General features: G+C 54.3%; 2 protein-coding genes across 5 annotated transcripts; one reads left to right on the forward strand and one right to left on the reverse strand.

Moving 5' to 3' along the window:
• Window positions 1–274: 274 nt before the first annotated feature.
• On the reverse strand, window positions 275–3,597 carry Gpr137 (G protein-coupled receptor 137). Of its 2 annotated transcripts, none has more exons than XM_038338941.1 (7): window positions 2,626–3,597; window positions 2,496–2,545; window positions 1,647–1,872; window positions 1,380–1,529; window positions 1,140–1,268; window positions 825–943; window positions 275–554 (listed from the first exon to the last, which is right to left on the reverse strand). In XM_038338941.1, exons 1-7 carry the CDS (start codon window positions 2,980–2,982, stop codon window positions 395–397), a joined length of 1,191 nt encoding a protein of 396 aa, XP_038194869.1. In that variant the 5' UTR covers window positions 2,983–3,597; the 3' UTR covers window positions 275–394. The 2 variants fall into 2 exon arrangements, with proteins under 2 accessions (XP_038194869.1, XP_038194859.1); XM_038338931.1 differs by having other exon boundaries at window positions 275–632.
• A 389-nt stretch (window positions 3,598–3,986) lies between these two features.
• On the forward strand, window positions 3,987–13,121 carry Bad (BCL2 associated agonist of cell death). 3 transcript variants are annotated; one of them, XM_038338956.2, is made up of 4 exons: window positions 3,987–4,571; window positions 5,012–5,191; window positions 11,770–11,960; window positions 12,610–13,121. In XM_038338956.2, exons 1-4 carry the CDS (start codon window positions 4,454–4,456, stop codon window positions 12,733–12,735), a joined length of 615 nt encoding a protein of 204 aa, XP_038194884.1. In that variant the 5' UTR covers window positions 3,987–4,453; the 3' UTR covers window positions 12,736–13,121. The 3 variants fall into 3 exon arrangements, with proteins under 3 accessions (XP_038194884.1, XP_038194892.1, XP_038194901.1); XM_038338964.1 differs by lacking the exon at window positions 3,987–4,571 and adding an exon at window positions 4,618–4,754; XM_038338973.1 differs by lacking the exon at window positions 3,987–4,571 and adding an exon at window positions 4,761–4,908.
• Window positions 13,122–13,654: the final 533 nt, after the last annotated feature.

A 13,654-nucleotide genomic window follows, 5' to 3' on the forward strand; every position in this document is an offset into this window, starting at 1 on the left:
AGCAACCCATGTCAAGGGCCAGGGTTTGATCAGCCTGATGCTAAATAGGCCAAGGTAGGAAGGAACAGAACTCAGACAAATGACAGATGAAGGGACAGGGCACAGACTCTGTTTATTGAGTGGTAGGCACAGGAGAGGTAGCTGGCTCCAGTGTGGAAGCAGAGGCTGCAGGTCATGCCAGGGCACTGTGGGCATCTGGCAGCCTGGAGGCCTCGTCCCTATCTTAAGGGGATGGCACAAGCTCACTACAATAGGAGCAGCAAGGAGCTGGCCAGAGGAGAGAAGCAGCCACAGTCCCCTGGCATCCTGGGCAAGAAGCGGCAGATGCACTTGGCACAGGGGCCAGGGATAAGGGGAGCTAGGGCCTGGGTGCTCTAAGGGGAGTAAAAGGAGATCATGTCTGTGGTGTGGAATAGAGGCTGTGGTGGTGACCGCCAGGTCCTGGCACCTGGGAGAAGAGCAGAGGAGTGGTCCTTGTCTGGCTGGCCCCGCCCCAGCCTGGCTCGCGCCCGATGGCACCATACCAGCTGCCAGAGCCCAGGCTGCCGGACATGCTGCAGGCAGAGAAGCAAGGTAAGTACCAGGAGTCCCAGGTGGTGCCCAGGGTCACATAGGATGGGGGAGCAGAGAGGCTGAAAACAGAGAGCCCTAGGTCAGAGGGCAGCTGTTTCTTGGGGCAGTGGCAGGTGTACGTGGTAGCACTGGGAACCCTGAGAGGCTTCGCTCAGAGCGAGTGAGGAAACAAAAGCCCAGTTCTTGGTCCCCATTGCCTCATGGAGCCAGGCAGGACCCCAAGACCCCTTAAGCAGGGTTGAGGCTCCTACCTGGTGCTCTCACTCCGGCTGTGCTCCCAGGAGCAGCCCTCATCATCACAGTGCCCAGCCCGGTCAAAGAAGTAGGAACGAGAGCCAAAAACCTGCCCGTTGAGGATTCGACTGGTGCTCTGTAGGTGTGTGGGGAAAGTTGCAACTATGGATATATATATATATATATATATATATATCCATATATATATATCCATATATATATATATATATATATGTAGGCCCTATAACTATCCCTATCCCAGGACCCCAGGTGAGAATTCCCAGGGTCCAGCCCTCTCCACTGAACCTAGAGGTGGTTGGGGGGAGCCCTACCAGGTCCTGCGGGGGCCGGTGTACCCGGAAGAAGCCCACCAGCAGTGTGGTGGGCAGCAGTTCCCACACGAACAGGATGAGGCCAAACACCAGGTAGCCTTTGTTCCCTAGGTCATTCACCAGGTCTGCCTGGGGAAGAGCAGAGGCTGAGACAGTCTGCCAGCACACAGACCATGTTGGGAGGATCCCGGCCATAGGAGGCTAGATACTACAGAAGGCATAAATTTGACCAATGCCTACCTGGTCAGATACGTTGTACCAGTCGTAATCGAAGGCATCTAGCCGGCTCCGAGGGGCCAAGGCCAAAGCTGCCAGGTTGTAACAGGCCCGGCTGGCATAGAGCAGAACCATGGCACCCCCTATGGCAGCCGCCTGGCACACACTGGTCCCCTAGTAGAGATGACAATAGAGGATCTTAAGGTAGAGGAGGCTTCTATCTTCCTTTACATCCTAAAGACCTCTGTCCAAGGATCCCCCAGGATACTACATCAGAGTTGGTGGCCCTACCTTAGCCTCTAAGTAGATGCTAGTGGAAGGGGCTCGCCGGGCGACGAGGCAGAGGCAGGCAGCAAGCGAGAGGGCACAGATGACGAAGAGGGAGTCGCTCACCAGGACACGGACCAGCAGAAGAACCCAGGGCTGTGCCCGGTGCTGGCGGGACAGCACCGCACACAATACATTCACCAGCAGAAAGAGCAGCGAAGCGCCCACGAAGGCCCCTCGGACAGCCAGCCTGCAGCCCACAGCAAAGTCAGCGCCAGACCACAGGTCTCCCTGACCCACACCAACCACCCCGACTCCTCAGCAGACCCCAGGCTCAGCCAGAACTCAGATGGTCCAATCTAAACTCTGAGGAAACTCAAAGAGGTGAGGCTATGAAAGCTATGGTATCTTAGGGAGAGCACCAGATTTTGGGGGAGGGGGTGTCAACATCTGGATCTAAGCCCTGACTGGGCCTCCTTCCAGCTGTGTGACCTTGAACACGTTGCTTTAACTAACTGGGCCTCAGTTTCTTCATCTTGCAAATGAGAGAAAAAATAGTATCTCAGGTGAGATGTGAAAAGATGCTTGTGAGATATCTTTATAAACTGGAAGTCACTGTGCAGAGGACAGGGCAGTGCAGCCAAGGTCACTAAAAACGCAGGAATTTATATATATTCCATGGACTGGAGCTTCTATCCTTCTCCACCATGGGTGACGCTGGTGATTTCTCCCCCTGACACTGTCACAGCTGTCTGCACCAGGTGCTTTAGTTTTTCCAAGCTCTAATACAAATGTTCTTGGGGTTCTTCTTGTCTCAACCCTGCTGGGTGGGCTCCTTCCTGTCCCTGACCCATTAACATCTCCAGTACTTACAAGCCTCGGCTCATCTCTGGCCTACGCTTCGCCTTGGCCTTGAACACCACCTGGGAGCAGAGATCCCCATCACTCCTTTGGACCCTTGGGCTTGCCCTCCTACTCCCACCACACCAGTTCCCATGGTTACCTGGGCAAAGTAGAGGTTCATAAGCGTCAGTGTGAAGAACTGCAGGCAGACAGGGCAGCAATAGAGAAGCCAAAAAGGCAAGGGCCCCAGGCGGTTGGCCCTGGGAGTATCTCGGAAGTAGAAGGAGAAGAGTGTGGTACGCAAAGCTGCCCAGAGCAGACAGAGTGCCAGGAACACCGTCTGATAGCTGAGGCGCTTGTGCCCATACAGAAGCACCAGCCAGAGCTGGGCATAGACAGAGAAGAAGAGCAGAGCGTATAGGGCAGTGTAGGCAGCGGTCAGCCCAAGGGTCACTGTAGGCGGCAGTGCAGGTACCAGCCCGGCTGCAGGCACCAGGCCAGACAGGTTGCTCTCCATGTCAAGGAGGGAGGCCTGAAATCAGGAGACAGAGATGGAGGGCTGGCCAGAAGCCAGGGAAATAAATACGGAGGGGTGGGAACTGCAGGAGGCCGTGAGAGCTGGGGACTCTGGAGGAAAGAAGATGGGGTTGCCAGGCCTTTCCTCAACAGAGACGTGGGGGATGGGCCCTGGACTCCTCACTCTGGAGTGTGTAAGGGTACTCTTTCCTACCCAAGGCAAATGGAGTGGGGGTTGGGGGTGTCCCTCCCTGGGTCAGCCCCAGAGCCAAGATGGGAGGATGCAGTGGTACAGAAAGTCCCTGGCCTTAGTCGCTCGTGTCCGGCTGGCAGGAGGGGGAGAGCCGGCCGATGCCCCTCAGTTTAGGACAGCGGCCGCTGCGGGGGCGCCCAACGCCCCGCTCTCCCCCTCCCCACGCTTGGTGGCTCTTTCCCCTCCAATAATCCGGATTGGGAGGCTTCTTCCTCTGTCCTCAAGATTCCAGGCGTTGTTCCCCCACCGCGTCCACCCTTAGCCCCGGTGAATAAGAGGAAGTCGATGTCAGGTCCTCAGGCCGCTGCTGGGGACGCGGGATCCGGTCGCCGGGACACGGGGCTCCAGCTCCCCGGCTCCCGCTGCTCCTCCCCACTCCTGCGCCTGCGCCGGCGTCTGTTTGCTACGCAAATTACGCAGCGGCCGATGGGGAACTCTGAGGCCGTGCACCGCGCCCGGCGTGAAGCTCTTCGAGAATCGGCGCAAGATGCGCTGCTGACGGGCGTCCGGGGTTACGGATGGCGGCGGGAGGCCGAGAGGCGGAGACGGGGCCGCACACAGCAAGCACCCGGGTTACCCGTGCCATGAATCGTCAGCTCAATGTTTGGGGGACCACTAATTCGCACGCCTAGATCCCCAAGCCCACATCGGGATCGGCGTGCCCATCTGGGGGCGGCAACGATTTCCCCGCACAGGGTCGCTGAAGGAAACTTCCGCCCACAACTAAGATGGCACCCGGCCCCGCCCCCTAGCTTCTGTCCGCCCGCCCTGCGCTCCGGCCTGCGGCCGCTTGCGCATCACACACTATTCCTGATAGCCGAGCCCCTGGGAATCCCACGACTCGCCCTCGTGGGTGCCCCGTCCCTTTTCCCGCACCCAGGCGGCCATCCTGCTTGGAGGGAGCTCCCGAGATGGTGCGGTGGGTTGTTCCCGAGTCGGGCAGTGCGAGGCCTCCACGAGCGGGAGGAGGAAGAAGCCGGCTTCGCCACCCTGGTCACTCGGTCCAGGGAGAGCAATAACCATTGCAATGATCATTGCACCCGGCGGCCGAGCTTCAGTGAACGGTTCTACAAGTGCTTTCACCCATAGTGATCACTGAGCTGTTTACAGAGTTTTCACCAGCTCTCCGGGGTGTGTCATTAGCCCCATTTTACAGGAAGGAATTCGGGCCCAGAAGGGCTGGAGGATTTATCAGCCGAAGGAGGCCTCCAGTATCTAAATGGGAACCCCAAAACAGCCCTTGCTAGCTCCAGCACACGCCCTAGGCGTGAGGAAGTCCGATCCCGGAATCCGGAGCCTGGGGAGCGACGCGGGAGGAAGGCGGTGGAGACCAGCAGGTCGACCGACGGCAGGGGTGGGACCTGGCTTGGGGTGGCCCCGCCTCCAGGCCGACCCGGGATTTACTTCGAGAACTGATTGGGTCAGATCTGTGACAGTTCCCGTCGCCGAGGAAACTAGGACCGGGCGCCCTTAGAGGGAGGAGGCAGGCCCGGGTCTGGGGCCTCGAGATCGGGCTTGGGGTGAGACCTATTCGCGGTCATAACGGGCAAGCGGGACGCACCAGGACCGGGACAGAGCTCTCAAGAGAGATTTAGTATCCCGGGGACAGCCTGTGGTCTCTACCAGGCCAGACCCAGCAGACAGATGAGGGCTTGGCAAGACTGGTGGCCTGAGGTGGGGCGGGGAGGTTTGCTCTGGTGGGAGAGGGAACTATGGGCACCTCTGCCCTGCTGTTTGCTTAGCTGTGCCCTGAGTACTTCTTATCTTGTCTCTACAGCCCAGAGTATGTTCCAGATCCCAGAGTTTGAGCCAAGTGAGCAGGAAGACTCCAGTACTGCAAATAGGGATCTGGGCCCTAGCCTCACTGGGGACCAGCCAGGTTCCTGCCTGGCCCCAGGTCTCCTGGGGAGCATCGGACACCAACAGGGACAGGCAGTCAACAGCAGTCATCATGGAGGTAGGTTTCCCACCACCATCATCATCTCTCCCTGCCCCTTGCATCCCTGTCGCAGCCATGCTTCCTGAAGACTCTGGGGGCAGCTCTGACCCTCAAATTGCCTCTTCTACAAACCAACTATCACTACCTTAGTAAGACCACTCGATTAATTCACAGAAATGTATGGCATGCCCTTAATGATCAAACGGATTCACTGAATGCTCAAGACAGACTCCCTTATTATGGCCTCAGGATAGACATGAGCGGGAGATAAGCAGATCGCCCAAGAGCAAGTGACTTTCCTAAGGTCACCCTAGGAGGTAGTGCTGGAAGACTCCTCAAATCCTGGGTTAGAGCCTTCCAGTGGCCAGTAGAGTAGCCCTGGCTGTCCTGGAACTCGCTCAGTAGACCAGGCTGGCCTTGAACTTGGAGATCCGCCTGCCTCTGTCTCCTGGGTGCTGGGATCACAGGTGGGCCAACATGCCTGGCATTTTAAAAATTATATGTGTGCCTGTGTGTGCAGGTACAGGTGCCTTGGATCCCCTAGAGCTGTTGTAGGTGGTTGTGAGCTGCCTCCACGTGGTTGCTGGGAACTGAACTCACATCCTCCCCAAGAGCAGCAAAATGCTCAGCCACTGAGCCATCTCTCCATCCCACCTCACTTCTTTTTTTCTTTCTTTTCTTTTTGGTTTTTTGAGACAGGGTTTCTCTAGCTTTGGAGCCTGTCCTGGAGCTAGCTCTTGTACACCAGGCTGGCCTTGAACTCAGAGATCCGCCTGCCTCTGCCTGGGATTAACTGCGTGCACCACCACAGCCCTGCCCCTTCTAGCTTGCTCTTTTTCTGCTCCTAGCTCCTACCCCATTCTCTGTCCCTCCTCTTGCCTGAGGCACGCTAACTCCCTTCATCCACGTGCTAGACTGGTGGGACAGACCGCCAGCAGAGGACCTAGGAGAAAACTACACAGTGCTCAGGAGATAATGTGTGCTGTAAATAGAGTGCAGGGTCCCAGGGCCAGGTAGTGACTGGTGAGTGAGTTACCAAGGTAGTCGGGACTGGCCTTAGGAGACAGCAGCCCTGTAGGGAAGGCCCGTGTTTCAGACAAAGAGAAAAAGACTTAGCATGCCCCAGTACAAGAATTACTCCTGGGTAGCAAGGCCCCAAGTAGGAAGAGGTGAAGAAGGGTAAGTAGAGCCCTGTCCAATTCAGTCTGTACAGATCTTTGAAGGCTATTGTAAGAAAACCTTGGACTGGAATCCTGGGAAGATTTTTTTTCCTTTTTACTGTGCTGGGAATGGAACCAGGGCCTTTGCATATGCTGAGCAAGTGCTCGTCTCCTGAGCCACATCCCCAGGCCCAGGTCTATAATGAAGACAGTGATAGCCTGGGAGTGGGGGAAGGAAGGAGCTGTCACGGAGGACACCCAGCACCCTTGAAAGTTGGAAGAAAGAGAGATGGGGGAAGGTCAGGGATCAGGTAGGAACTTTTAGAAATGAAGGTGGGGTTCCAGAAGGCTGCTGGTGGGAGTGGCAGGGAGTTCATCTGAGTAGCTTTTGTAACAGCCAGCCAGGAATGGGTGCTAGATGGTGTACACAAGGAGGAAATAGTGCTTGTGGGGTGAGCTGGCCCAGTCGAAAGAAGAGGAGCTGCCTTGGGTTTTACACCTCCACCAAAGGGATGCATCAACAGGTAGGAAGTGGCAATTGGCTGACATCACCCTAGGATAGAGTCATTTGATAAGTGACAGGGTCTAGGTTATCCCATTGGAATGAGGGACTGGGAGGAGGGATAGGACACTGTCATGGGAGGAGGGGCAAGGAACAGGGAGGACCACTCAGGTTCAGTAAACTCTGAGTAGGGGAAGGGGCTGGCAGAGCAGTTTGTGTCCTGTCAAGCCTGAGGCATGGAGTTGGCAGTGACAAGCTCTGCAGTTTGATTTAGGAGGGCAGCGAAAGCATGGCCTGCAAGTGTGGCAAGGAACAGAGAGGTGCATCCCAGCTCGGCTCCGTGAAGGAGAGCTGCCAGGCAAACAGCCATGGGGCAGGCAGCTGAATGTCCTCTTTGCTTCCCTGCCCTCCCATGCTAGGCAGGGACTAGATAAGGGAAACACTCCCTGAGCCAATGTGTTTATGTGTGTGGGGGTGTGTCTCATAAATGTTTGATTTAGTTTTTTGTTGTCTCAAAATCAATTACAGAACTGGGCACGGTAGTATATGCCTGTAAGCTCAGCACCCAGCACGGATGAGTTTGAGGCCAACTTGGGCTCCTTAGTGAGACCCTATTCCAGAAAAACAAAGCAGCACAAATGATTGTCCTTAAAGAGATTTACAACTGTCAGACCTGTCAGAGCCATGGAGCTTCTGGTCATCTTATCTCTGCTCACCCTGCCTCTCCTGCCAGCTCCCTGCACCATGGGCTGTGAGCATCCCTAGGGCAGGGACTGCAATGCAATGCCTAGGACAGGCTGCACAGTAGGAAGGGGAGAAAGCCATACAGTGGGAGAAGCAGCCAACACCAGCCTCTGGGCAAGACTGCAACATTGGACCCTTAGGAGCTGATTGAAAGGTTTAACTGCTGCTGCCTGAATTTCCCAAGCTGTAAAATGGGACTAGAACTGTTTCTACTTCACAGGGCTGCAGTAAGCTCACTTGAGTTCATGTTAACAGTGCTCAGAAACCGCCTAGCACAGAGGAGGTGCTGTGGAGGTCCTAGGCCTGCCATAATTGTGGTTACTGTTCGTGTGAATTAGCTCAGGCTCTGCAGACCTGGGTTTCCATCGGTAGTAAAGGACCTTGAACATCCAGTGTTCTTGGATGGCAAACAGGGTAGACTCAGGATAGAAGTGACTTAAAGCATTCCTTCCATATAGCTATTCAAGGTTTAAGGTGGATGTAGACTTAGTTGGGTTTTGGGGCAGGGATTGGGAAACCACAGACATGGGCTAAATCCCTATGGTTTTGCACTGCCCCTTACCTAGGAATGTTTTTGTGGTTGTGTTTTGGGGTCAGGACCCAGGGCCTTCAGCTTACTAAGCAAACACCATCAATGAACCACATATCCCTAGCCTTTGTTATATTTGTTGAGACAAAATCTCACTGTTACCCAGGATGGCCTCAAACTCCTGGGCTTAAGCAACCCTCCTGTCTCAGATAGCCAACTAGCAAGCAGCTGGGACTTCAGGTTTGCACCACCTGTAGGAACAGTTTATTTTGTCTTTTCAATGAAGGACTTTTGTTAGTAGCCCTGGCTGGCTTTGAACTCTGGTTTCTGCTCCCAAGGGCTTGGATTAAAGGCATGTACTACCACGTCTAGCTGGGAACAGTTTTGTTTTGTTTTTTTCGAGACAAGGTTTCTCTGTAGCTTTGGAGCCTGTCTTGTAGATTAGGCTGGCCTCGAGCTCACAGAGATCCACCTGCCTCTGCCTCCCGAGTGCTGGAATTAAAGGTGTGTGCCGCCACCACCACCCGGCCTGGGAACAGTTTTTATCTACTGAAATGGTTGGTCGACAAATTCCACAGAGCAAATTATTATTATTTTTTTTTTCTGAAACGAGGCTTCCTTGTGCAGTTCTGCTTGTCCTAAAACTCACTCTGTAAACCAGGCTGTTCTTGAACTCACAGAGAGCTGCCTGTCCCAAGTGCTGAGATTAAAGTCCTGCGCCACCACCACCTGTTTTTTCTTTCTTTCTTTCTTTCTTTCTTTCTTTCTTTCTTTCTTTCTTTCTTTCTTTTTTGGTTTTTCGAGACAGGGTTTCTCTGTAGCTTTGGAGCCTGTCCTGGAACTAGCTCTTGTAGACCAGGCTGGCCTCAAACTCACAAAGATCCACCTGCCCCTGCCTCCCGAGTGCTGGTATTAAAGGCGTGCACCACCACTGCCCGGCCTGTTTTTTTTTTTTTCTTTAACAAATATTTTATTGTAACAGGTAAAAATTATATCATATTCGTATTTCGGTTTTATCAAGTAAAGCAATGGTGGGCACAGTGGTGTTGTGGAGGACATTTTGTCTAGACTCCAGCTCTGAGCAAGCTGGGCTGTTGTTGTAGAGGCCCTGGGACAGAAGGCTTGGCCAGAGCAGGGCCTGGTGAGGCCCCAGGCTGGGACTAAAATGTGTTTCCTCAAGGCTACAGCTCAAGTCTGGGCAGGCCACTGCTGGCGTGCACTGTGGCCTGGGCTGCCGGAGGGCAGAGACTCGCTGTGCTGGGAGGGTACAGGACTCCGTTGTTTTGTTTTTATTACTCGTTCCCCCTAGCTGAGTTTTGTTTGTGTAAGGGCCTGCACGGAGGTCAGAAGATAATTTCTGGGAGTTGGTTTGGTTCTTTCCTCTTCTACTTCACAAGTCTCAGGAATTGAACTTAAGTAATCAAGCTTGGTGGCAAGCACCTTTTCCTGTTTTGTCACCGCCAGGCACGCCCGTCAGTTTTAATGGAGTACACTAGGATGCTTCCTGAACTATGAATTTTCCCATTCAGCCACACCCACTTATCCAGAAACCCTGTGGGTAAAGAACTTTTTAAAGGTGCTTAACATCCAGTCTCTTCCCATCCTCCCCACCCCGAGTCTGTCTGGGGGTGGGAGGTGGCATAAGTCAGGAGGCCTGAGCATCCACCCACAGAAGAGCAACCCATCCCTTCCCCTGAGGGATTGAGGTGGGTCTGGGCCACACCCCACCCACCCTCTTTATCTGAGGAGTTCACAGAATCTCCAGGTTCTTTCCAGTAAATGTAAAGATATTTCTAGAAATTCCATTCAGGGGCCGGAGACGCGGCTCAGTCTGTAGAGGACCTGCCTGGTGGCTTCCAGTCTCAGCACCTTATAAACTGCAGTTGGGAGGTGGGAGCAGAAGGACCAGCATTTCAGCTACCCGAGACCCTATCTCATCAATCAATAAAATGTCCCTTGACATGACAAGTGTCACTTTGTTGCTGGGGTGCTTGGCACTGCTAAGTACCTTTAGTGACTGACAGTCCTCCATGCCACCGCATAGGCTCTTGGCATAGCTGACACTAGTGGGGGAAGAAGGAAATGACTTCTCCAAATTGGGCCACTGTGTACTGTTGAAGGGGTGCTGGGACGTGAGATGAACACAGCCCTTGGAGTCAGGTAGTGTTTGCACCAGTCTTCGGCACTTACTGTGTGGCCTTGGGAAGGCTGAACTTCCCCGATAATAGGAGTTGAGAACTCTGTCAATCCAAGGGAAGCTTCCAGCCCGACCTGCTCAGTGTCATGCTTGATTGGTTGGTTTTTTGTTTGTTTGGTTTTTTTTTGTCTTGTGAGGTGCTGTGGATGGAACCCAGGGCCTTGAGCATGCTAAGCAAGGATTTTAACACTGCTCATGAAGGCAGATTCATTGGAGGAGGGAGCACATGAGCTACAGTGCCCAGGTGCCAGTGCAGGTCAGAGGGCATCTTGTCACAAAAGGGGAAACCACCTAGTTGATGAGTAGTCCCACTGAAATACTCTGTAGGTGGCCAGTGGTACTGTTCTGGCCAGGTGCATTGAAGAGATCCAGGCCAGGCTTTGCATGATCCTCCTACCTCTGGCTTTCTGTTACACATCTGCAGCTGGGATCCTTCGGCCTACAGCTGAGCAGCAGAGTTCTGCCCGCTGATCTCTGAGAAAAAGCAGCAAATTTACCAACCCCCAAACCCAGGGGCTCTTTTACTTTCTCCCAAGCTTTCCCTGCAGACTGGGTGTGGGCAGCAGGCTGTGCCTAGCTCTGGACTCTGCCCCTGGGAGTGGTTCTGGGTCTTCACTGGCCTGGGCAGAGGGGGTACAGGTGGCAGAAGTCAGGATGGCACACAGTACCCAGATCAAAGAAGCAGATCTTCCACCATTTGCTTGCAGCTCACAGGGCACTTCTACACTCCAAAGTGACCTTCACACAGGTGCGCTAGTACGCAGGGCAGGGTAGGTGAGACTCCCTTGTTGAAGGGAGATTGGGCAAGACAAGGTTGCACAGCCTGCTGGGCTCTGGGTTCCAAACCCAGGGACTCTGGTCCCAGGGCTTAACAGCCTTGTCAACCTGAGAAAACGGACTTCTCTTAACTCCTGTGTAGCTTTTTTCTCCCGACCCCCACCCCATTTGTGAGGGAAAAAAAAAAGACTGTTTTCTCAAGTAGCTGAGACTGGCCTTGAATTTAACCTCCTGCTCCCATCTCACCAGTGTTGGGATTATAAATGTGAACCACCACGTCCAGGACAAACCTCCACGTTTGGTCTGTAGAACCAGGTGGGGAGGATAGTCTAGCACATAAAAGCTAGTCTCAGAAAAACAACACACCCACAGTTCTGGACACTGTCTCCACAAAAGTGGTGCAATAGAGACCCTTGCAAAGACAGAGCAGGGCGCCTCCCTACTTAGGGGTTGCTATGACACCATGTGACAATTATCCCTTATGCCCCTATTTTGTGAGAGACAGTAGAAAATCTTTGTGTGCACCAAAGGCGTCCTCCATTACTCGATAAGGACTTGTGGCGTTAAATCGATTTTTCACAAAAGCACTCTGAGCTCCCCTCCACTAGCAAAGGAGAGACTGGGGCTACTGGAAGGGGAGTGAACAGCAGGTCGAGATTCACACCTCTTCCAACCCGACTCCTGCAGGCGCTGGAGCAATGGAGATCCGGAGTCGCCACAGTTCGTACTCCGCGGGGACCGAAGAGGATGAAGGGATGGAGGAGGAGCTCAGCCCCTTTCGGGGCCGCTCGCGTTCGGCTCCCCCCAACCTCTGGGCCGCGCAGCGGTACGGCCGTGAGCTCCGAAGGATGAGTGATGAGTTTGAGGGTTCCTTCAAGGTGAGCGCCTGCGTAGGCGGCGACGGGACCTATACTGGCCTGCCCTTTCTGTTATCTAGGGCATGTCGGGATTTGTAGTTTCAGACTCACCGGGTTGGGCCTTTCGTATTCCGGGGTATGCCGGGATTTGCAGTTCTAATCCGTCCCCTATCACTTGTGTCCGGTGACTTGCTGGCTGGATTTGTAGTCCAAGGAGTTCCTCCCTCTTTCTTTGTTCAGAGCCCCGCCCCCAGCCCCAGTACTTGTCGGCACTTGTAGTTTTTACAGCTAGACCACTAAGAAAACCAGGATTTTCTGGGATCTGTAGTACAGACTTCAGGCCAAAGAGCCTGAATCCCCGAGGTTCGTAGAGAACGAGGCTTGGTAATATCTGAACCTCTCCTCAACTTCTGAACCACTTGAACTTCTTGAATTCAGCCCCATCCTCTTAACTCTAGGTCTCTGGCTCTGAGGTTTCATTTAGGGTCCCAGCAGTTTCTGGGCTCCAACCAATCCCGATTTCTGAAAGCCTACTCATCTTGTAGCGTCTCTGACCGCCCAGTTCAGAGCAAGCTGGTGGCGGTGGTCTTTATATTCCAACTCAGAATGTGGGGACTTGTCGGGACGCCAGGGTAAGACTCACTCATATAACTCTTTTCCTTCCCTGAAGGGACTTCCTCGCCCAAAGAGCGCTGGGACTGCAACACAGATGCGACAAAGCGCTAGCTGGACGCGCATTATCCAGTCCTGGTGGGATCGAAACTTGGGCAAAGGAAGCTCCACCCCCTCCCAGTGATCTTCTGCTCCACATTCCCGGAACTGTACCAGCTCTCGTCGCCCGCCATGTTGGGTGTGGGCGGAAGTCCGAGGCCTTGGGGATAAAAGAGGATCGTTGTGTCCCTTCAACGGGGTGAAGAGCTGGCGAACAGCTCGAGTCGCTTCCGGTGCGTGCAATAGCCACGAAGGGGTGGTTCTCGTTGGAAATTCTAAAGTTTCCGCACTCCCCCAACCCAGCTTCCGGAAGTGGCAACTTTTCCTCTCTCCGGTAACAGGCCGACCTCAGGCGCCTGCGCTAAATTGCGAGCCGAGGTAAACCGTGACTCGGCTGCAGCCCTACCACGCAAATGGTCGCAACAAACGTGCTTTATAATAAAGCCCGCGCCTGTGCCGTCGCGTGTCTTTCGTTGGGGTTCCAGAAACCGGATTATTATTTCTGATAGTTTTAAGAGACTCATTTTACTCGTAAGGGAAACAGGCTCTGTCCAAAGATTGAGACCGAGAAGTCGAGGCGACCAGGAAGCCCGGCTGCTAGGCTTTGGGGTGAAGGAGCGGATCGTGGCTAGACCCCTGGGACAGCCAGGCCCTTATCTCTAATATGGTAATTGGGAGCTGCAGGCCAGACGGCCGCCGGAATTCAGCGTTCTGCAAACCATGCCGTGGTTCCCCGGGGGGGGGGGGGGGGGGGGGTCATTTGCTCCTATTTGGGTCAGTCTTTGTGAGCAGCTACTGTGTGACCGGCTTGGGGCCAGCGCAGCTGAGGGACCTGGCAGGGCACATGGGGCGGGGCGGCACGATCACTGGGGAACGGAGAAGCTTCTCACGGGGACCTGGAGCCGGGCCCAGAGCTCAGTTCAGAGATTTATTGGTGCCCCTATAGCCCAGGCCAGTGCTTTGCGCTGGATATGCAGATAAGTTGCGCCACAACCCTGCTTCCC

The sequence above is a fragment of the Arvicola amphibius genome, chromosome 1 (genome assembly GCF_903992535.2).
Source record: "Arvicola amphibius chromosome 1, mArvAmp1.2, whole genome shotgun sequence".
NCBI classification, from domain to species: Eukaryota; Metazoa; Chordata; class Mammalia; order Rodentia; family Cricetidae; genus Arvicola; species Arvicola amphibius.